The 24,405-nt window shown below is 42.2% G+C and overlaps 1 protein-coding gene across 2 annotated transcripts; it reads left to right on the top strand.

Annotated features, from left to right (window-relative positions):
* The first annotated feature begins 148 nt into the window (after nucleotides 1–148).
* Nucleotides 149–24,261, top strand: MTHFS (methenyltetrahydrofolate synthetase). Of its 2 annotated transcripts, XM_039381724.1 has the most exons (4): nucleotides 283–348; nucleotides 1,202–1,250; nucleotides 4,103–4,367; nucleotides 22,948–24,261. In XM_039381724.1, exons 2-4 carry the CDS (start codon nucleotides 1,245–1,247, stop codon nucleotides 23,169–23,171), a joined length of 495 nt encoding a protein of 164 aa, XP_039237658.1. In that variant the 5' UTR covers nucleotides 283–348; nucleotides 1,202–1,244; the 3' UTR covers nucleotides 23,172–24,261. The 2 variants fall into 2 exon arrangements, with proteins under 2 accessions (XP_027601987.2, XP_039237658.1); XM_027746186.2 differs by lacking the exon at nucleotides 1,202–1,250 and having other exon boundaries at nucleotides 149–348.
* The last annotated feature ends 144 nt before the right edge of the window (nucleotides 24,262–24,405 follow it).

The raw sequence follows: 24,405 nt of genomic DNA, 5'->3' as shown, positions 1-24,405 counted from the left end.
ACAAAATCAGCGAAGGGGAAATCCTTCGCGATAACCGCCAGGCTTTAAAAAAAAAAAAAAAAAAAAAAAAAAAAAAAAAGAAAAGAAAAGAAAAAAAAAAGAAAAAGAGGCTGTTGTTGGCAGGGCCCTCCAGCACGGTGGGGCCGCGGGGCCATTGCCCTCCCCGGGCCCCGAGCAGCGGCCGCGGGGCCCGCCCGGCGCACTCGGCGCATGGAGGAGCCGGCGGGGGACGCGATGGCGGCGGCGCTGCGGGCGGCCAAGCGGGCGCTGCGGGGGGAGCTGCGGCAGCGCCTGCGGGCGCTCGGCCCCGCCGAGAAGCAGCGCCAGTCCCGCCTGCTCGGGCTCAAGGTGGGTGCGGACGCGGCCCCGAGAGCAGCGCCCGGCACGGCGCGGGCAGCGCGGCCGGGACTTTCCAGGCCTCTCCTGCAGACCGAAACCGTGACTCAGGGCGCCCGCCGGCTCCTCGGGCCCTGCCGCCGAGCGGGGGGTGAGCTCCGCCTCGGAGCCTGCCCCTCGTCCCTCCTCGGCACTGCCGGGGACCGGGGCTGGTGGCGCCGCTGTGTCAGGGACTGCCGGGAGCAGCGCCCGGTCACCGGGCTCGGGGGGATGTGGGGACACATAAGGCGTGGAGTGCTGGGGACGTTTCTCCCACGGGATTGTGGGGCACATCACCCACGGGATTGTGGGGCACATCACCCACGGGATTGTGGGGCACATCACGTGTGGGGTGGTGGGGACACATCACCCACGGGATTGTGGGGCTCATCACCTGTGGGGTGGTGGGGACACATCACCCACGGGATTGTAGGGCACATCACCTGTGGGGTGGTGGGGACACATCACCCACGGGATTGTGGGGCTCATCACCCACGGGATTGTGGGGCTCATCACGTGTGCGGTGGGCGGGACACTTCACCCACGGGGTGGTGGGGACACATGACCCGTGGGTGTTGGGGGCGCTGGGGGCAGCCTGCCACGCACCCCAAGTGGGGCACCTCGGGGGTGGTGGTGGGTGTTTATCTCAGACGTTTCACATCACTTCTCGTGGCTGCATGGCCGGCTCTGGCCGTACATACCAAAAAAACTCAGCGACTGCCTGATTTGGCCTCTTGTTTTATGCGCTGTCATCTCCCTTCTGTATCTTACAGCAGTGTTTCTTCCATGCAATTTTATTTCTAATATAATTTTTATACTTTAAAAGATATCAAGCTGGGTTTGCCTAACTGGTATCCTACCACAGCGTGATGTGGGTATGTACTTTTGAAATGTCCTGTTTGTGTTTGGATTACACAGTTTTTATAGAGATGTATTTTATCATTTTAATAAACACGATAAAATTTTATTTTGCAGTCACTGCATGTAATAGAGCACAGTCCTCATTTTTTTTGCAGCACCAGCGGGTACTTCTGGATGATCTACATTTATATGGTTATTTTCCTGCCACAGGATCTCAAATCATTTTATAGACTTCATTTACTACTAATGTGTAGCCACTTCGTGAGTGGGATGTGGCAGCACAGAAACTTTAGGTTGTAGGAAGTTTAACTGGAACTCACATAACCTTTTTTTTTCATGGAGAATACTTTTTATAAATATGTATATATGACACGTCCTACGGTCATGGTAATGCATTTTAGTAGTCATGCATCCTAGACTTAAATCTCTCAAATTTTAGCAAATGTTGGCATCCTCTTGAGAAATGCAGAGTCCTCAGCCAACTTTGTAAGCACCTATCCCATGTAGTACTGAATTTTTAGGAGCCCTCAGCCTTTGTCTAACTGCTGCTGATAAATACAGCAACAGAGCACTCATTTCTGTTAGTGAGAGGACACTGGAAGATACAGCTTTTGTTTTGCTTAAAAGAAGCCGTCAGGAAGTAGGACATAAATTGATGTTATCCTGCCGTTTTAATAATCTGACACAAATTGAAAATCCTGAGCTTGCATGAGACAGTGGCATTGTGCAAGGGGCAGACAGTAGAGTCAGCTTCCTTACAGGAGGGTAATAGATCAGGCATGGAGGAGTTTTTGAGAAGGCTGAGAAAATATCTGGAATGATCTAAGGCCAAAAATGTAGCTTTGTAACGTATATCAGTGCTTGCAGCTAATAAAAGTGAGCAGGTTATTTTATAACACCTGAGTAATATTTTTAGTAGTAAAATCTCATTTCAAAATAGTCCTTATATTCCAAATGAAATAGCTTCACAGGCAGACCAAGTCACCAGTATTTAATTAGCTCCTGGATTATGATTCTTTTTTAATGTTTATGTTCATGATTAAAGTCGTGCTGTTTGCATACTCTGATTCTTCAAAAATTTCCATCAGCTAGTGAACAAAGGGCAGTACTACTTGTGAAGTGTGGAAATTTTTTCACTCTTCTCAGAAACTGCTCCGAGTCATCGTAGGAGCATATTCACAGTTCTGAGAACATCTGAAATTCTGTCTTCCTGCTCACATGTGGGTTTACATCTTCAACCTCATTTTTTTTCCTATACACAGCCTAATCAATGTGTTACTGGATATGTCAGAGCAGATGGGACCTGTGTTGTGCCCAACAGCACGCAGCCCCCCTCTGAAAGAGAGTTCGGGGTCTCAGTTTCTCTCTTCACCAAACCCATGAGAAGTTTCAGCTCTGGAGGCCCTCAACAGTGTCAACAGTGTGAATCACAGCCATTTGCTGGAGTCTGAAGTTTCACTTAATAGTCCAGTTTTTCAAACAAAAGCTGCCATGGAAATTCTGTTCTTTAAGAGCTTAATCCTTTGGTTGGAAAAATCCATGTGTTGGGCTGGGCAGATACAAAAAGAAGTAAAATATGGGTTTGAATTGTTAAAATGTTTCTATGACCAAGGAACAACACATCACTGTAATTTGGTCTGAAGTGTTTCTTTTTTTTTTCCCCTTGAAAAATTATATTTATCTTCTGACTGATTCACCTGGGCTTTTAAGTGCTCTACTGGAAAGAAAGAAAGAAAAAAAAGTAGTGAGAACCATGTCTTGACTCTGATACGGGCATTTATATCTCAGAACAAGGCCAGGGCAAAGGCTAAAGCTCAGATCAAGTTACCCTGGAGTTATGCAAGCGCAGAGCACAGGATTTGCTGCTCTCTGTTCTGTAGATGCTAGAGAGTTTCTCAGTTGTCTGATGTTTTTGACAGATTTTTGTAAGTGTGTAGAATAATAATAAATCACATTTAAATGAGAAAGGACACATTTGTATTTGTTTTGTCCAAATGTAAGTAACAAAATATATAAGATACTAAAGAACAAGAAGACAGGCTTTTAAAAGCCTCTTTTCAAATTTTAATGTGGAATTCAGTCTGGAATGGGCAGAGACATAGTGAGGTATGAGTCTGCTAACACTTTTTCACCATATAAGCGTTTTTTATTTTCCCTCCTCTATTCAGTCTTTTATAAGCCCAGCACAATCTCATGAAAAGCAAAAAATGGCAAGGCCATCTTTCCTTCAAGCTCTGAAAAATGTGCAGTAATAAGATCACCCATTAGAAGCAGGTGATGTTTAAAGTCATATATCTAAACTTGCTGGAGGGAAGACATTCAGGTTAACAAAAGAAAGAGGGGCCAGGTCTTGGAAGACTTTGTGCTCTGCAGTCATCTGCTCTGATGCTAATTTTCTTTTGAGTTATTATCATTGATGTGCTTCTTATTCTGCCTAGGCCTGGATGAGAGATGGGCATGTAAAAAGGATGGAAGAAAAGGAATGCTAAAACCTCTCTTCTTGCATAAGCTGGCAGTTCTGACCCACTGTATCTTTCTCCAGTGATGTTGGGCATTTGAGGATGTCTGTACTATATGGCACAGATATTTAGGGCATCAGGAGGTTGTCTCCAAAATTGTTTTTTGCTGGCCCAAACCTGTATTACAGTGTTTTGTTCACTAGCTGCAAAAATCTGCCTATTTTGATTTTGTTAGTGGTAGAAATGTTGGAGTAGGAAATAAAGCCAGTTTATTCCGTTTATGATGCATCAAATTTTGTATCTCTACTCTTTTCAATTGATATTTTGCTCCAGTTTTGTGTTAAATTAAAGTAAGTTGATCTTTTCAAAAACTTTTTATAAACTGATTGCATCAATTTCTCACGTAGGTGATTGGCCATCCCAAGTACCAAGAATCCAAAAGAATTGCAATCTTCCTGAGCATGCCAGATGAAGTCCAGACAGAAGAAATAATTAAGGACATTTTTAAGCAAGGCAAAGAGTGTTTCATCCCCCGTTACAAGCCTCAGAGCAATCACATGGACATGCTGAAGTTATCATCAGCCGAAGACATTTCTTCACTTGCTTTGACATCCTGGAATATTCTTCAGCCTGGTGATGATGACAGTACAAGAGAGGAAGCTCTTGCTGGAGGTGAGTATTTTCTTCCTGCATTGTGGGGTTTTTGAGCAGGAGCAGGAGCCTGGAGGCCAGTAGGAAATACTCTGATAGCAAGAGTGAAATGTTACACTTTGATTTCATACATTGTAGAGAGATGATCCTTTCTCTTACCCATTTTTCTCTACCCTGTGCCACCCCTGTGACATGCCAGCAGGGCAGGGGCAAGACTGCACTACTCCAGCTGAAAGAAGACTCAGCCCTCCAGATAAATCATCTTCCTCTGATTCATGGACATCCTCAGCACAGTCTCAGCAAGCATAACATGGAGGCTCATAAAGGAGACAGGGCTTGCTGGAGGCTGCCACTGAAAGTCACGGGGTTCACAGGTTTAGGATTCACTCTGAGAACTTTAGTTTGTGCTGCCTGAAAGTTAGGGGACTTTTCAGGTGATGCCTGAAGACTGACATAAGAATTTTCTGAAATCTTTGATCCTGCCAATAGTATTGCATGGATGAATCACAGTGCTGATATGGAGCCTGCCCATGTAGAACAGCTCTCTGGGCTGAGACCTTAGACTTAAAATAAAAGGAGTTTCTTGTAGGCATGGATAAATATTGCAAAGTCTTTTCCATTATTATTCTCTCACATTTTTATTTTGATCTTATAATGCTGTCTCAGATACTGGATTCTTCATACTTGAAAAGTTACAAGTTCATTTAGATCAAACTTGTGTTATGTGTGTTTTAATCCCCAAATAACCTCTCTTTCTTAATGTAAAATTCCCCAACTCCTACAAATCTGTAAACAAACTTACTTTTTCTGTGTTTGCATTCGTTATTTTCATTCTTTTTGTAAACACTTTAATATCTTCCTGAAACATCTACAGAAACGTTTAATCTTACTAATGGAAAACTCATGTTGAACTTGTGCTTGAAACCTGAGTCTGGGAAAATCTTCTCTAGATGGAAATTCTCCATGCAGGCAGCTTCCACCCCTCACAGACTTACCAGCTTATAATGCTTGATAAAGCAACATAACATTTCTGTGACTCTGATTGAACTTGGGCTTGTATTTGCTTTGGGATGCCAATGTACTTTCCCAGAACACTTCACTGTGTTTGTTTCATTTTTATTTTCAATCATTACCTCTTTCCTAATTCAGAATCCTTTTTGTGTCTACATTTTAGGTAGCAAGGGATTTCACTGCTTCATACAGTGCTTCATACATCTTCTTTACATTTCATATTTATCACAGTTACTTGTTTTCCTGACTTTTGTCAGTAAATTGTGTATATTGGTGGGATTTAAGGGCTTTTGAAGGTACCTGAGCTTAGTTCAGGCACTCAGGACAAGCTTTTGTACTACTGATGAGCTGCTGTTAATTAAATCCAACAAATCTGTTGCAGAGATCACAGAGTAAACACACAGTTTTAGATATGATATGAGTGAGGACTTGTGGGTGTAGAGTGCACTGAGATGTACCTGTGTGCCAGGCAGTGAAGGTGGGGGAAGGCAGGAACATGTTTTGGTACCTGGCTAGTTCTGGACCTGCTGCTTCCTTCTCTGCACCAGAGTATGGTTATGGGCAGAAAGCAATGCCAAAAGAGCTACTGCAGTCTACAGAGAGATGCCAAGAGACCAGTTGTAAAAACTGGTGTACCTCCATGTCAGACTTGTTCTGCCTAAAACACAATTTTAGTCTGTTAGTACTGTTTGTACAGTAATCTTGGAATAACGCCATTTGGATTGGAAGTCAGTCCTTGGAGAGTGTTTGTAGATTAGAGAGAAGTTTAGGGTTTTTACACAGTTGCATATTCAGACACACACTCCTAATTTGTCCACACAGAAACACATGCTTCATCTCAATATGTCTTTAAATTCCTTTTGCTGGTGTGGGTTTCTTTTTGTGTCCGTTATTATCTTTTTGAACTTTGTTACATTTGCAGGAATGCAAATTGCCTTGCTGCTACATCCATCCTCTATTGTTGCAATTATGCATGGATGACACATTTATCTCAGTGATGATATCAAATACGGTGGTGATCTGAGGCATTTACAGTGTTATAAGGAGATAACATGATGTTACATTAGTAATGTTCCCATTGCTGGCATAAGTTGCTATGTAATTTCCAAGAAATACCCTGCAGGTACATAAAGAAGTCATGTCATTTCTGAGTGTATTCATTTTGCATGGCAGAAAGCTTAAATTCACACTGTCCTTAAAACTTCAGGCGTGGTTACTGTGGAACATAACTCACATATAAGACTAGGTATAATTTTTGCATGGAGTTTCCCAGTCTTTTGTGGCACTCACAGGCAGTGTTGAATAGACATGAACCGCTCCTTTTGGAGATGATCCTTTTTCTGTTGGACCAGGGTTTACCTGTTTTCATCTTGGCAGTACAACGTGTTGGCATAAACAGAGATCCCTGCAGTTTTGTAGCACAAAGTCTGTGATCTTCTCTACTATTTGTGGGTGACTAATTGGCATATGAAAAGTTGCTTTCTTTAGGCTAAACGGACACCATAACAGAAAGAACAAAGGTGAAAGAAGTTCAGATATTTTTGGAATAGGGCTGTGTGTAGGTGCATGACTTGGTTAATTTCCAGGTATACCTGCTGAAAGACTTAACTTCAGGAGTATGCCAGAAGTACATTTTCTTCATAGGTACCAATTCCCATTTGTATCCTTGCCCATCAGGAGTAGGAATGTGCACTGGTATCGGGTTTTGCCCAAGGTAATACTGCTGATGAAAGTTCAGGCAGGTTGCAGTACTTGTTTACAGAAGTGTAGATACCTTGCACAACTTTGGAAGGAGTAGATCAGATAAAACCATGCTCCCTGTTTGCTTTTTATCACTACTCCTACAGAAATTTCAAGAACACTTCCCCAGCAGCTCCAGTTTCAGTGTGGTTTAGGGAGGCGGTGTGATTCATCGAGCTGGACATGGGCTTCCTCATTTGTAATGTTACTTATTATTACTTAAACCTGCTCTGAGAACTATGGGTGAAAAGCTAAGCTAACTCCTCTGAAAAAGAGATTATTCTTATTGGGACACAAAAAATAAAAAAAAGATTGGGTTGAGTATCTCCATCTGGTAAAATTCTTGGAGATGGCTTTTTTGAAGGGAGGCAGGTAGCCAACTTTGGACTGGAAGGCTTGAACCTGAGCAATATTGTGCTAAAATATTTGTAACTAAATGAACTGCTGACTAGTGGTTGGAGCTGTACAATAAATGATAGACAACTTTTCAAACATTCACCTGGGTTATGGAGAGAGGAGGTTTGGCCTAGATATTTTTCTTGGCCAAAAAATGAAGTGTTTTTTGAATCTATGGCTCTGAATCTGCTTACTCTAATGGATTGGGACGTGCTTTTCTAAGAAATGCAAGAAATGGGATTATGTGTACAAACTTAATTCAGTTGCTTAATCTCTTGTCAATTCTGCCCTGCTCCCCAAATACATTTTACACTGGCCTTGTCCATCGGATCTGGACTCATTCATAGATGAACCCAGATACAATGCCCTGGGCAGTGATGCAGAAGATGAACGCTACTGGCTGTTAATGAATGCTGCTAACGAGTATCTGCTCAATCATTTTTCTCTCAGGTTATAAGCTGCATTATATGCCTCTTTACTGTGCATTATTCAAACCTTGGGTTGCAGATGGAGATCTACATTTCTGTATGGGCTCTTCATCACTACAGTGTTCAGTGACTTAAAGATATTAAGTGGTATTTGCTGATGGAGAAGCAACAGAGGCTCGAGATCCTGGTTCCAGCCTGAGTTGTGCAGAGGAAGTGCCATCAGACTTGTCTCCACCTTGGGCTAGACCTTCTTTTTCCAAGCTTTAATTTCTCGGCCACCATAATGTCCCTTTCCATCTCTTTGCTCTTTGCTCGGCCTCTCTGAATCTCCTTCTCCTTCTCTGGCCTTTCTCACCATATTCCCCAGTTCCTCCTGCTCTCACTCCCAGCCTCTGATTTCAGGGGCAGTGGGGCCAATGTAAATAGCTTGTCCCTGCCAAAAGGGAGGAGATCATGTGCTTTGTTTTCTTTCACTTGTCTGCTTCCAGACATACATGATTCCTCATCCCAGTTTACTCATTTCCTTCCCCACTGTACTGGTTTCTTTCTCTTTTTCATTGGCTTAAAAAAATTTCTCTGTTTAATGGTACTTTTTGTACTAAACAGTACAAAAGACATAGTTTGGTGATTGTTTCTTTTGGGCAGCGCATGATTAAATAAGCTGCTGCCCTTTCTCCTCCTCTTGCTCCCTACCCCTCCTCTCCTGTGCCAGCACAGATGGCTCTACAGCCACAGTGGGAGCTATACTGGGAAACTAATCTTGGTTAGAAGTAACCCAGCACCAGTAGAAGTTTTTTCTTCTCTCTGACAGGGCCACCACACAGAGTTGGACTGATGCAACTAAAGGGCTGGTAGGAAGCTGATGATGAGGGGTTGTGTAAATAGGTGTTGTGCCAAAAAAAGTCTCAGTGAAACTTCAGTCATCATTTCCTTCCATGTTTCGGTTCCCAGTCTTGCCCCAGTCAGCAGAACTAGGAGAAGCCACTGAAATGAAAGTCCTTTGGAGTCCTGGCAGCTGGAGCAGGGCTGGCAGGAGGAGCTGGGCCTGCAGCTCCAGGTACTCTGTCTTTGTTCCAATTCTGACTTAGGGAATTTTCCCTCTTTCGGTTTTCAGGCTATTCCTGCCTCTCTGTGATAAGCTGCATCATGTTCCTGCTCTGATGCAGGGTGTTTTCCTCCTTTACCCCACCCTGTTTTTTTGGGGAATTTTGAAACCCGGATGAGTGGATCTGGTTTACCACGTGTCCAGATCAGTGCCAGGTGTGTGGGGAGGGAATGAGAAGCCAGGATGGAGAGAATATCCCCTGTGGCACTGGCTCCCAGAGAGAGCTATGGGGCCACCCTGGCAGCTGTGACTCCAGCAGTGGTACAGAGAAGATGGCCCCAGAACTCCCCCTGACACATCTCTCCTAAGCCCATGCAAATGGCAGGTTTTCAAACATTTACAACACTGCATCAGCTCGGCTCAAATGGATTTGCACAAGGCTAAAGCCACATCATCATCACAGAGGGTACCAAGTTCTTGCCACAGGGCATGGAGCAACAGAGCTTTCCCCATCGTTGTTTTTTGCTGGCTTTATTCTTGGAAACCAGTGAACCATTTTGGCAGAAATAAAACAAACATAACCCCCCTGCCCATGCCTCAGTTTGGCATAAATACCTAAGATGGAAAATGTCAGCACTTGACAATATAGCATCTTATATATAATGGAGAATGCTGAATAATCTGCTACTAGTCTACAACAGCATAATGTATTTTTGCTCCCAGAAAGGAATATATTAACTTAAGTTGTATTTTGTAATTAGTTTCGAGACTTCTGGCATTTTCAACACTGGAAGCTTTGGAAGCCTATTGATCATGGTATTTTTGTTCTACCTTGAAGATCATTAGTGAAATATTAACTAGATAATCTGTGCTCTGAGAGTATATTTATTATTAATAATAAGGAAAGCTCCGAATTTGAAACAAAGTGAGGAGATGTTAACATATGTCTTGCAGCTTCATTTTCACATAACCTTTTGAATGTTGGCTTTTAAGGTTAGAGTAGTTTTATCTTTCTGCCCTTTTAACTTCCAGAACACTTTGAGGCTTGCTGTAGCATAAATTACAACAACATGCTGGTAGCAGAAACAGACAGGGACAGCTTACCTGGGTGGTTGTACTTGGTTTATAGGGACTGTTTATGATGGGAAATGAGATCTTTTTGCAAGGAAAATGCTGGCTACCTCTAGGTTACAGTTCTAAACAACCTCAAGTACTTTGAAACTATTTCTGAGTGATCATTAACCCTATCTGAAACTTTGCTGTTGAGATTTGCCCTGCAGAAACATTTTTGTCTGAAGAAACTCTTTTTCACCTGTCTTTAAACTCCTGCTATTTATTCATACATTCAAAGAGTCTACATTTGCTGCCAGGACTGATGGCCTTGTGATGCCATTAGTATTCTTAGTTATTCCAAATCTTAGCACAGTTCTTCAGAAGTGTGCATGAAGTGGTGGCAATACAGTCTTAAGAGGAATAGGTTTAACTCAGAACTGCAGAATAAAATGTGATGTGAAAAAAAGTTAATGGGTTGCCCCCTCCTCCCTCAAAAAATGCACCAGAAGTGAGAGGGCTTTGAAATATGAGGCACATTAGAGTTTAGAAATAAAAAACATTGTGAGGAGAAAATGCTGTGACTTGAAGCACAGGGAGGGTCTAATACGCTTCTTCAGCTGCATTAAATGTTGTGTAGCTGTCCATGAAGACATAATGGGACCATACAAAATGATGCTAATCATTCTGAAAAAATATGTGTAGTAAATAATGCTCAGAGGTAACTGAATATTTAAATAAATGAGCTCTATGCAGTTGGAATGTATCTGGAATAAGTGAAATATGGGTACATGAAAAGCAGAGATGTTAAATATAACTGCATAGGAAAAAAAACAAAACTAAAAAATACCCCAAACAAGATTGTAAAGTGATTGAAGGTACTACTTTTCCTCTGGGAGACTTGATTAAAACTTACAGTACAAAATATGTCAAGGGATAGATTATAATTTAAAATCTTTTTACGCTGGTCGTAAAAAAAAGAAAACCTGAGAGCATGGCACGAAACAAAATTGAAAATCAAGGCTTAGCTCCTAATGTAATTTATTTTTTAATGAAATGATTTAAAGTTTGGAATGAACTTCTGTTTGGAGACAATGAGCCATAGTATTTTGATATGCATGAGGAGAACAAATTCAGTGCAAGTGAAGCATTAACATTCTGGTGATGAATCTTCTTGTGGAGAGAGGATGTTTCCCCTCACAGTGCAGGATCAGAGCACTGGACATTCAGTACAGCATCCTGTGTTTTACAGGAGTCAGGAAATCTTACAACTTGTAGCTGTGTAGGAATAACTGAAATTTCTCCCTACCTTTGCAGCTGCAGTCCCCAGCTTATCCCCTCAAAAACAGGTTCTGGTTTCTCTTTCCAGCAGGCGCTTGGAGCGTTCCTCTAAGCATTTAATTTTATTTGTATTAAGCCCTTGGCTCTGCTGCCTTCTGACAGCTGTGAGTTGTACTGGTTAGTTAGTTGTAATGTGAAATATTATGTTCCTTATTATGTTAATATTATATTATGTTCCTGCGATGTGTGAAATATTATGTTCCTTGTATTCATTTTAAATTTACTGCTTTCAGTTCAAGTGATACTTCATTCTTCCATGATGAAAACTAAATAAGGATATTTGATTTACTTTCTTTTTATTATTCATTGTTTAGTTACACCTGTAGTATATCTATTATATTTTTTGTCTATCAAACTTTGTCTGTTTTCTTATTCTCATATAGAAATTTTTCTAAATCTGTAAGAGTTCCAGCCACTGGTCTTTCAACCTTTACAATCTCTCTGATGTTATTTTGGAAAATAAGATGCCTGAGAGAAAATTTTAAGCCCAAGTGAAGAAACACTGTGAAATACATGTAGTGGCACTGGAGATGTTAATTATTCCTATATATACCAGAACACTGCCTTTTACATCAGATCACTGAGCAGATCTCTTGCCAGTTTCCACACAGATATCCCACAATGATGCATCATTACAAAAATGCCTGTTCCAGTATTAAAGATCCATTAAATAGTTTTCTATTATTCCATCTATCTTGTTCCTTAGCAGGTAGAGCTAGGAGAGTGCTCGCTTGGAAATAAAACATTTCAGGTGATAGCAAGTTTCCCTCAGGGTTTTTCTGCATCCCAGCCTGCAGTTGAAAGATGTGGGAGTCCATCCCAGTGCTGGGATTACTCTCTACTGTAGCTTGTCTCAGCCCTTCCCCTAGTCTGCATCAGCTTCCAAAACTCTCTGAAACAGCTTAATAATCAACATTCAATTTACTAGGTGAAGACATACTTTTAGCTGAGTTTCTCTCCGTGCTTCTGTCCAGAAACAGGTACAACATGATGACAAAGAGACTTTTTTTGATAGGCTTTTGAAAAAATGCTCTGAAATGCAAAAATTCACGTATTTACGTGACATGACTTTGTAATGCTTTCTGGTGTCCTTATGTCCTGAATTTCCTTCGTATAGAAGGAAACGGTTAACACCGTGTGGTTTAATTTTAATACCACCCATGCCAGGGTATCCTGCAGTGAACTTGGAGGGCTGAGAGCTCTGGAGCCCTATGGCTGTTTGCTTTCATGAAGTTTATTAAGGCTTTCAAAGAGTGCTTTTCCTTTGAGTCATCTTAAGTGTCATCCATATTTGCCTTCTTGTAGAAAACTCAGCAAAACAAGTAAAAAGGTTAATTCTACTGTAATCAGTTAAAGTTTGAAGAGAAGTGAAAACCACATGAGCAAAGGCCTTGAATTCACTGCAAGTAACTCTCGAGGGCTTTGTTTCAAAGAGGGCTAATTTTGCTCCAATGAGTGTGAACAGTAGCACTGTCATTGTCTTCATACTGTTTCCTAGAGACAGGAGTCTTTAAAAGGCAGATAAGAGGTGAGATTCATTTCTAGAGTGTGGCAGGAGTCTGTACAACAACTCATACAGGGGAAATGCCAACGTGCAAGTTTCTTTGGCTGCGGTAATTACTCCAAAAAGACTTTTCTGTCTCCCTTTATTCTCATCTTCGGAAAGGAAGAGCCAGCATCAAGCTCATCTCAGTGTCTTTGTGCACATAATCTGGAGAACAGGAGAGGAAGCTTTTTCCTGCTGCTCCACCTGTGTAGGGAATGTGGATTGAAGACGTGGTTCGATGAGACAGCTGAGCCCTACTCGCAGCCGGCTGGTGCCAGGAGGGATAGTCCTGCTGCCTTTTTCTTGTGCCCAACTCTGTGCTCCCTTGATCTTCTCAGCCTTGGAACCATCTCTGGTACTCTGCTGAGCAGATTCAGCTCATGAATCTGGCAGAAAATTGCAACTTTTTTTCTTTCTTTCTTTTTCCTAGGGTTGGTGTTCTGCCAGCTTAGTGGGCTATTAAATCAGGTCAGCACTTTTCCAGCTACAAAAGATTTATCTTTCTGGCACAGTTAATCCCTGCTGTCTTTGCTGAGGTCCAAAATACACTGTCATTTCCCCCCTGTGTTGGGAAATTCTTGGACTGTCCGAGAGCCACTTGCTTTCAGGGAGCAGGAGCCTCATGCTGTTGTTTCACGGTGTAAGGATAGCTCTTGGTCTTCGTGTTTGGCATCACACTGAAATCAGCTCCTGCCTGTGCTGGCTGTTGTACACGTGAGATGGCAGTGAGTTTTTGGGATGTAATTGAGGGCAAATTCCTGTCCAGGAGTGACAGGAAACCCTTTGCCGGCAGGTGTCAGTATTCCATACATTTACTGTGGAGCAGTGGTGTCATTTCGGCTGTTTTCCTATAATTAAAATCTCATCCAGACACTGTACTCACACACACAGAATAACGAGAGCTTCAGCCTAATTTCCCCAAAAATTCAGGAGTTGGAGTGAGAGAGGTGAAGGATTCGCGGGAGAGTCAGGGGTTTTAAACTGTGCAAGCTTAAAAAGATAAAAGAAAATCTTGTGGTGGCAGAAGCAGGATTTCTCAGTTATGATGTTAACATATTTGACAGTGACAGTGAAGGTGCCATCACCTCCAAACCAGCTGACTCTGCATATTCAATAAACCCTGCCTGCAAGAATGCCTGATGTTCCCATTGAGTGGTGTCACTCCTTACAGAATTCAGGTTTATGCACTGACTTAGAAGTTAATGTCTTACCCATTTATATTTCACAGGCAATTCTGTGTGTTTTACGATGGGCTGTCTGCTGAGTGAGTCAAAGGGTGTTGGAAATATTGATAGTGATGCATGAAGTATTGAAAAAAACCCTGAGTGATTCACGTCTGTCATATTTAGACTTAAAAATGCCCAGACAGGAGCATGCAAAAGAGTGAAAAAATGAAGTAGTGCACATGCACGTGTATCCAGTGGGAGTATTTAAATGAGTGCTCAGATAAACACTATGGGAAGTATAGCTGACAAGATCTTAAAGAATTTCACATAAAAACCTGCAAAGATGCACAAAGATCCTTGTATTTTAGGCTGCAGCAGTATACCCACATAAACAGTTCTCACATCAATGCCTTGTGAGTTTCTCTAAAGGAGCAGATTTGCAGTCAGTATTTGCTGATTTAACAAGTTATGTTGATGCACTGTAAAGCAGCTCAAATGCCATTTGTCCTCTCTTTGGAATTGCTCCTTGGTACATCTTGTTTAAGAGTATTTTTGTAGTTTAAAATCGCAGGAGAACCCAGGTGCAAGCCTTGGAACTAAACATTTTTAGTTGCCCATGTTTTCCCAGTCAGCCCATGCTTACATATCTCAGTATCAGGAGCAGATAAATAATTTTTCCCAGACTGATAACTGAGCAGTCTTAAGCTATTTTTCCCTTTACTCTGAATTTGCAAAATCAGACATTTTTGTAGGTGGCATTGAGTGATCTTGGTTTATTTACAGGGCTTACAGAGACTTGATGAATAATAGTGAAATAGAAAAGTACTTTTAAAATTTTCTTTTAGGTAGATATTTAGTAAATTCTGAAAATGAGACTCTAGACTCATCTTACTGTAAGTTAAACCTTAGGGGAAATGACTGTGATGGTTACAGCCTCACACAGCCTTTCCACATTGTGAAACCGGGTAGAAACACAAGTCTTAGCCTTATACAGTATCTTCTCTGATGACACATTAAAGGATATTCATCTGTGGAGCAAGATAGGTTTGTTTGAGCAGGGCTGACGAACTACAGCTGATGCTGTGCAGTGCAGTTGACCTTTCAGTTGCATTGGCACTAAATTTGCAAGATTTTGGTTTAAATGAATTCAAAATATGAGGGTGTTTGCTTGAGCACAGCTCAGTAGCACAGGAGCTGATCCAGCGGCTTTATTAGAGTGTTTCTCAGGTTTAATAACGGGCGAGTGGCTGCCACTCGTTGTTTTAAGCCTGTATGACTGATGGCTATCATGTAGCTTCTCAGGGAGAAGTATAAATATTTTATTATGCTCCAGTTCAGCAGGGCAAGTGTGAACCGTGGAGACCAATGGAGACCAATGTTTCATGCTGACACAAAGCACTGACATGGATGAGTAGACAGATAAACGCTGAGTTGCTCAGTGCTGGTTTTGTAGATTCTGCTGATGGTTCTATTTTCTGCGAAATATTTTATTGAAGTAATAACAGAAGCTGTCTCTGTCATGCTAGTGGACCAATTACCTGGGGCACCAGGATTGCAGAGGAGATACTGTGCTTGGCATCTGTATGGATGATAAAGGTGGGTTATGGGTGTACATGGATGTGGGCAAAATGTTCTTTAAAAGACAGAAGGAGACAAAACCTTCCAAGTGCCCATACACAAATAAGATTGGAAGTAAAGCAATTACCCCTGGTCTTACCAGCATTTCTCCCTGGAGGAGTTGAGGCCTGGAGGACCTCATGGTGTGTCCCATAGCAGGAGACCATGGATGGAGCCTATGGGATTTGGATGTGATACTTTGATTTTTGATTCCTGTGCCTGGCTCGTGTGTACTGGATAAAAGTGACCATTTCTCTGTCTCCTTCTAAAGCAATAGATATCTGTGAATAGTTAGAAAACAGCAAGTCCTCCTGAAGTGATGTGGTCCTGCACAATTAAAGGTGTTCACACGGTGGAAACACCTGGAGGAAAAGCTACTGGCTGCTGTTTAAAATGAGCTGGTTTTTTAAATCTAATATGAATCACAACTTTTAGTCCTGTTAGGTAACTGTTTGGGATCATAAGGAAGCTACAGAGTGAGCACTAGAGGAGAGCTATAAGACAACAGTAAGGAGCTATAAGACAAAAGAACTGTTTTTTCTCAAACTCATGTCAGTAAGTCAGGATATTTTTCATGTAGTTCCCAAGGTGCAGAGGGGAGTCAGGGGGCAATGCTGATTTAGAGCAACTGAAGATCTGATTCTTCATGTTGTAACTTGGGTTTCCGAGGAGATGAGAATTCACACTGAGCTTCTGATATTATATCATGTAAGCAAATAAGAGTTATAGATTACGAGTTTCCTTTCTTTTAAGGAATTGCATTTGCACTTTAGCAGACCAACTGGGGCAAAGGCAACCAATGCAGCTGTTTATGTCTGCAGTCCTCTGTGTTACTGAATGTGCACATCATTGGTTTTGAAGGAATGACTTTTTTCCAAATGTTTATCAGTTGCAGCAAAGGGTAATGTTTTCTTCTCCTTGCTCGTTTCATTGGGGTTATAACAGTATGTGTCTTCTCCGGGACTCTGTGGGCATGAGAACTTGTTTCCTCTAGAAGTAATCCCAGCCCTTCAGAAACCACATGCCTCAATATGGTCTGGATTAGGCCTGTAGCAAACAGAGCTGGCATTTCCCTTTTTGACCTTATACTAAGAGACATGTAAGAGCAGATACACTGTGCTCGAAACCAAGGGCAGGTTTTTTCCAAAGGGCAGAAGACTTTTTATCTGGAAGGAAATAGTAAGTGTTAGCAACCTCAGTAGCGGTGCTGGGGGCACCTGGGGTGTTCTAGGGAGAAGCCATAAAGAGGAAAGGATTTGTTTTGCTGCAGTAAAAGTGAAATATTTACTTTTGTAGAGTTGTTTTGCCCAGATCTGATGATTAACCCAGACCACCGTGTTAGGTACAGTGTAAATACAGAACAAGATGATGATCTGTGCCCTATAGAGTATGTGTTGAAAGCAAACACCTACCCAAAAGGCCTAACTATGCTGCTGCTGACAGTAATTAGTTACAGTAATGACTCTGTCAATAATTAGAACTTTCTGAGTTATTCCAATTCATTGGCTCATACCCTGCATGTCAACAAGACTGATACTTGGATATCAAGATCGAGTGATTGAGTTAGTTTTTTCCTCTGTGCCAGGGTAGCAGATACAGAGGCAGCAGATGGTTATTGCACCCTTTCCATTTTGAAAAGTAAAGTTTTCCTGCAAAAGGGTTCGGTTTTTTAATCCATTGTAGTCTTTGCTAGATCAGAAAAGGACCAAAGTAGGCTTTCATTCTTTGTAAATGAACAGCTCTCAGATATTTTTCAGGTCCACAGAGGTTGTGCACAGACTGATCTGACATTGTTTATGGTGTGCATAGCAACATGAACACTCATTTCCCTTAAACAGAAAGCTGTTCTTGTCCTGGTTCTTCTGGTTGTATCTTGTGTAATTATTTACATCCAAGCAAAGCAGGGCGAGGCCCTGACTACCGCGGCAGAGCGAGGTGTGTGTGCAACAAAACTAACCACTGAAAACTCCTTCTTCCCTGAGGTACCAGGCTGGGAGGATCAAGCCATCCTTGCTGCTGTGAGGAGCAGCAACAGTGGCACATAGAGCTGATCACTGTTGACCTCTTGTAGGCTTGAGCTCAGGCAGTGTCTGTGTTGTGAGCATGGCTTTTATGAGCACATTGCCATTACAGGCACACAAGAGTTGCTGCAGCTCGGCCTCTGCCTCATCCTCTGTCAGTGCTTTTGAGGAGAGAATCAAAAGAGTCCTAGCTCCCACTTTGATGGGTCCCAGGCACTGTGCTGTGTCCACAAAGCAAGTGGCGGCAAGGGATGAGAAGGTGGGATGACAAAGTATTTCAGTTTCATCTTCCATTAGGACTGTCAAGCTGTGCAGGGGGAGATGAGTGACCCCACACAGCGGGTGGCAGTGGGCTCTCCCCCTTCGAACCTGGGAAGAGAGAGGCCATGCAGGCTGCTCCTTCAGAGGGCAGAACAAGTCCCCAGCAGTCTTTATATGACCTGTATCTGTGCAGTTTGACAGACTCTTCTATAATTAACCATTGTCAAGAACACTTCTGAAAATGCTGGCTGGCATTTCAAATAGGAACATCAGATTAGGGAGAAGGAAGGTAATGAGGTGCAAGGAGAAAATCCTTCCCTGGGGAACAAATCAAATCTGATATCATCATGAAAGGTAATGAGAAATGCACTGCCAAACTGGGGAAGTTTACTGTGGATGCCTAGAGGAAACGAAACTGTGTATTCCTATTTAAAACACCGAGAGGGGATGCTGATGTTTTGGTCTGCTGGTTAAGTCAGGGGACGTGCAGTTTGCACACCTGCCTCTTGCGTGTAGTTTTGCCACGTTTCCTGAGTCCTTGGGCAAATCATTTCACTTCTATGTAACATAAGGTATGTCTACACTGATGTAAGCAAGTCAGTGCAAACAGAGTATGCCTTACAGCCACATGACAAGTTAAGAAGCTATGACAGCATCTACACTGCTAAATAACACAGGGCTAAGTGGCACAGAGGAGTCCTGTCCACATTACACAGAACTTGGCCTCTCTTCTTTTTTGATCTCACATGATACCTCTGTGGCCCTAAGGCAATAATGTTTTGTTTTAATCTTTTCTGCAGTTTGTAGTATTTTGATACTACCAGACCTTATGGCAGAGCATCACAGCAGTATTTTTGTAGCATCAGTTTGAAGATTTGTGTTGCATATTCTGGCATGTGGCAGGAAAATCTGTGTCTGCGTCTGGAGGAGTAAAACCAGGTTTGTTGGTGTGGGAGAACTGCACACTGTTGAAGGAACCAGACCTGTACCCTTCTGTCTTTACTGCCTGTGGCAGTCCTGTCCCCTGGAGCAGTCATGGGTGTCACGTGGGCCAGCAGTGCCAGACAGTGTGCTGACAATTAAAGTATTGACCACCTGTGATGCTGTAAATCAATTTGTTTTCTGGCTGTGCTGCATTTAGTAGTATAAGTGAAGGCTGTGTGGCAGTGTCAGCAGGTCTGTGTTCCCACATTGATAGATAAGTCAGGGTATATTGTTTCAGGCATGGTGCTCCACAGTTTAAGGACCTGTGGCCACTAGAGCTCATGTCATAGATACTGTGAGTATTAGGTGGCTGTCATCATAATTACTAACCTTACAGGTATACCCAGTAACTTAAAGTGTGTAAGGAGCATGGATATTCTCTACATAGAAGCTGGAGCAAAACACTGTCGCTTGAGACGGTGTTTTTCAGCCTTTAGCAATTTCCAAACCATATGCAAGTATTCCAGGAGAATCACAGATTACCTATAGCAAAAACCTCTTGACTGTGGATGTGCTTTCCTGGGCTCCTGGCATGTGGTCACAGGACCCTCGGGGATCCAAGAACCACCACAGACACATGGGAGACAGTGGACGTTACAAAGAGAGGACCAGAAGTAGGTGGTGAATGTGAGACTTCCTTAGCGTGTTTTAGGAGGCGCTAAAACCTGATGCCATGTTTGATGGCCAAGCATCTGCGCTGTGTTCTCAGGGACAAGGATGCCATTTCACACAGCAGTCTGTGGGAGCAAGGGGAGTTGGATGTGAAGACAGAGCAAGCCTGCAGGGCATCCTGAGCGTCACCCAGTAGTCCTGCAGGGCTAGAAGAGCTTGGGAGCATGAGGACCCTGTGCCAAGAGGGTCAAGATGTTCTTACCCTCATCTGTCATCTTGTTGATGTACCCTCATTGCTGATAGCAATCTTATGTGTCTGCAATCTTGGTCTCATCTGTCTGTCACCTCTCTGCTCTTCCCCCGCACTGCCACAGCCACAACAACAAGAGGTTTTATTGCTCCACAAGTTATGTGGCCTGGAAGCATTTACTACATGCAGCTCTATGCCATTCATTCTAGATCCAGATGCAGGACTTGGGGCCAATGCTGTTGGGCTTGGGCCTTGGGCTTGGGCTTGCCCTTGGGCTCCTTGCAGAGTTAGCTGTGTCATTTGTGTACCAACAGTCTTGCTTGGCATTTTACTTAATCTTGTGCAGTGTGAGTTGCATGGATGTCAGACAGCATGTTGCGAGTCAGAGCAAGGCAGTCAGTATCTCAGTGCTCCAATAGGAGAAAAATATAAGGGTAACCATTACAGTATTTGCAGCATAATTTTTCATATTGAGATTTGCACAAGCTTGGTGGAGTTATTCATCATAAAACCCCCATGATTATAGAGGAGCCAACTCATTAGAAGAGCCTGTGTTTCTCCAGAGAACTCAGAAGAAAGCACAGCACTTTAATGCATCTAAATTCGCTGGAGGGTGTCTGGTGCTATCAGTTAAACTCCACAGAAAATATATTTCTTCCTTTCACTGTTTTTGCAATTTTCCTCTTCCCTTAGTGTTTCCTGTGACTTGTCTTCTTGCTGTCTGGAACACAAATGTAAGGAGAAGTGGCACCTTTTTACTGTGCAGATTTGCCCCCAGTGTCCAATTCTTCCTGCTACCAGTAGTGACTGCAAATGTTTCCTGCTTTTTGTCATGAGAGGCAGCTAGAGTGAAAACAGCTAAAACAGATCATAAGGCAGAGTGTGTTTCGTTCTGTGCATCCTTAGTGTTTGGTACTTACTGGTTTCTGGGCCACCTGAATACCTACACAAGGCTGATGTGAGGATAAGTAAGAGTAGGAGTAGGAGGAATAGGAGTAACTTGGGGAGGATTTGACCTGCAGAATCTATTACTGGTCTTGCTAATGGGGAGATATCAGCTGGTTTCTATGTCCTAGTCCATAGGTCTGACAACTGGCAAAGAGAAATTTTGGACTTGCAAACTGAGGAGATGTGACATGGTACGTCCAACATGATGTACAAGGTGATACCATGAAAATAGCATCTCTTTTCAGGGGAGGCCATACTTCTGCCTTCAGGCTTCTTTTTCTCTTTGCCATTTGGCATTTTACTCATTTTACTGCTCCATGAGTCAAAAGTTGACTGCAGCGTGGTGAAACACTCAGACTTGTCTTTGTTTCTACCAGTATTATTCTGTGGTCTGGCCTTTGGCTAATTCCATCCTCTCACTCCTCTGACCTCCTTGTTTCTTGACTGTATGATGCTGGATTTGCAAGATGGATGTTCTCTAAGCATTTCACACTGTGTTGCCTTGCATATTTTATATCAATGTTCTAATTAAGTCTTCAGTTCATGATGGATGAGTGTTCATGTCACTGACTCTTCTCTGAACAATGAAGAGTGGAAGGAAATCTCCAGGAGCCTGGGAAGTGTGTGCGAAGGAGTTGGTCTTATGGGAACTGTTAACGTGCTCTTCCAGACTGAGTTTGGAGTTGATACATGATCTCAGATGGGATTCCCTGGCAACTGAAAAACTGCTCAGCTCTGGCTTTTCCAGTACATGCTCCCACGCATCTCCTTGAATGGTGAGCATCATTCCTCGGCTAGATCTAGTGAGAACAGCTCAGTCCAAAATAGCAGGAAAGTAGGTTTGGACATATAAAAAGCAGAAAAGTACCTCAGGTGAAAGAGCAGAAGCTGGTCACAGAAAAGCTGCTCAAGGCTAAGTAGTGTTCCCCTAAGAAAGCAGAAGCAGTGGACTGAGACGCAGTATTTGCTTTCTTTCCAGACTCGTGTCAGCTGTCTTTTAGTCTGTGCTGGCTTTCCACTCCCTGCCCTTCTCTCCTTAAGTGTCTGTCTGCTTCAGCAGCAAGAAATAAAAGACTTCCTTTGCATTGTGAAACTAGTAAGTGGGAAGTTCCCGGGTTCAGCAGTCAACACCAGGCCAGCCAAGCTCATTTGTTTAGGGGGTGTCCTTGCAAGACTTCTGACACTGAGTGTACAAGCCTTGCATAAGTGATGGGGATCTGCACACTGGCAGCCTCCATGCCTGGTGGTCACTCAACGTGGCAGACGGTTTCCTTTGCCGTGGCAGTGCTGTGAATCAGCTCCTGAAACCAGTTTGCAGCCCAGTGTAAATTGTAGCTCCCTGGCGTGGTACTGATCCATTCATAGGCTATGAACAGAGCAAGGTGATCAGCAGCTCATGCAGCTTGTTCCAATTTTTTAATTCATTTTGAGTTCCAATCAAGTGCAATCTCACAAGACTCTCGAGGAGCCCACACATCCCTCCAGAAGGAGGGATATTCAGGGCAGGCAAACAGAATGTGTGTGTGTGCTGTGCTGGAACAACAGTGAAAATTGCTGAAAGCCGAGGAATAAAGTCCTTTGGGAGAAAAGGAACCTGACATCACAAAGAGACAAGCCTTCAAACCTGCATCTTGATGTAAGAGGGCAAATACCCACTTTCAGAATATATTGTGTTCAAGGCTCTTTGGATTTGGGAGGTTGAGAGAAGGTTCATGACATCTTACAGTGGTGTCAAGATGTCTTCTCTCTCTCCTATATGTCTCCTTTTCATTCTTTTTTCCTTTTCTACTTTTGTGTCTGATGTTGAAGTTGATTTGATTTTCTAATTCCTCCTGCATTTAATTTCCCTGAGTGCAGTCTCTGCCTGGATTTAGAGTCATAATCATTAGTATTTGGATGTGTGGGGTTAAAATGATAAAATAAATTTGTTAAAATGTAGGAGTTTTTTTCTTCTAGGTTTTCAAGACCTAATTATTTTGCAGCTGATCTAGTATGAAATTGATAAGATGAAAATGTAAATTTACAGGTTTAGTATTCAAAGTATTTTTCATCTGATCAAAGAGAGGGAAGCATTTTGCAAAACACAAAGCTTCCGTTTTTGCAAATGTCTGAAGTTATGTGGTTGTAGTCAAGCCATCAGGAAATCCACAGGGTATCCACTAATGTTTATTTCATTTTTCTACAGGAGGTCTTGACCTTATCTTCATGCCAGGCCTTGGGTTTGACAAAAAAGGCAACAGATTGGGAAGAGGGAAAGGATATTACGATACCTATCTTGAAAGATGTATGAAACATCCCAGTGGAAAGCCTTACACGATTGCCTTGGCTTTTAGAGAACAGGTTTGTGAATCAGTGCCTGTGACAGAAAATGATGTTCCAGTAGATGAAATCCTTTATGAAGACTCCTGAAAGTGTCTTGATACCAACCCACCTTCAGAACAGCCAACCAAAGACATCAGATCTATCAATCATGGGGTTTTTAATTGTCATATATGACTTTGGGAACAATAAAATACACTATTTGTGTTTGAAAAAAAAAAAAACAAAAACCACTGTAAATGTGGTAATAGTAGTGAGGATTACATTGATTTGCTTCTAATTAGCAAATGTCTGGTGTGAATTCTTATTCTAGAATCTACAGAAACAAGAATGTGTGACTGTTAATACATAAGGGACCATTTCTTCTTATAATATTGTTGAGGTACAAGCTTCATGATACTTAACAGTTTTATTATTCTAGTTTAAAAGTTAAATGTCTACTAATGTCAGTTCTTGATCCATTCTGGAATTAGATACTTGTTATGGTAAAATTCTCAGTACTGAAATATTGTGTACATCCATGAGCAAAACAAGAAATTGCCAGATAAGTCCTAGAGTAAGCTGAGAAAAAAATGATGATTGGAAAAAAGCCATAATTAATTTTGGTGTATATAATAATTTTGGCTGTTTACTTGGCTCCTTGTAGTTGTCTTAAAATAAAGGGAGTATCTGTTATTAGAAAAAGGCTTATGTCCATAACTTTGGTATATGATTCTTTCTTTAACTGAATACAAGATTGTAATGTAGTCTAAAATGTGGTCAATGAGTTCTCCCTCTGTAATGAAACAGCTCCTTTTTTTTTTTTTTGGTAAAATAATATTCAAAATTACTTTAAGTTGTCTAATTTTGTACATGGGCCATTCGTAATGTCCCAGAATACTGTGTGGACTTTGGGTGCTATGTTAAGTGATAAGGACATGCTAAGAGTTGCAGAGAGCAGGTTTTATGGACTGAATAAATTTTCGGGTGGAAGGTTCTCTGGTTCTCCAGACCATCATGGAAATCAGGAAGAAGATAGTGAGTTTTCTCTGCACACTGTCCTCATAGCAATAGGACACAGTATTTCCAGTCAGGATCAATCAAACTGTCAGAATTTTGTGTTCCTTCCTCGGTGCGATTTCACCTTTTCTATGCATGTTTAACTCTTCCCTCAATCAATAAATCAGTGCGTTTATTTTCACCAGACTACTCTGTGTCATCATTAAAAAATCCATGAATTCTCAAGGACCAGCAGCAGAGCTGAACGACCTTAAGACTTTGTGTTTTTGTGAACAAAACCATGTGTATGGCACGTACAAACCTTTTCATCAGAACGCTTGTGTTC

The sequence above is a fragment of the Pipra filicauda genome, unplaced genomic scaffold (assembly GCF_003945595.2).
Source record: "Pipra filicauda isolate LSUMZ 115617 unplaced genomic scaffold, ASM394559v2 scaffold238_size1193820_pilon, whole genome shotgun sequence".
NCBI classification, from domain to species: Eukaryota; Metazoa; Chordata; class Aves; order Passeriformes; family Pipridae; genus Pipra; species Pipra filicauda.
This window is presented reverse-complemented; position numbering and strand designations above follow the sequence as displayed.

Coding starts and splice junctions, on each gene's coding strand:
- MTHFS (XM_027746186.2), top strand. CDS start 211: ATGGAGGAGCCGGCGGGGGACGCGATGGCGGCGGCGCTGCGGGCGGCC. Junction 349..4,102: donor CCCGCCTGCTCGGGCTCAAG/GTGGGTGCGGAC, acceptor TTTCTCACGTAG/GTGATTGGCCATCCCAAGTA. Junction 4,368..22,947: donor AGAGGAAGCTCTTGCTGGAG/GTGAGTATTTTC, acceptor ATTTTTCTACAG/GAGGTCTTGACCTTATCTTC.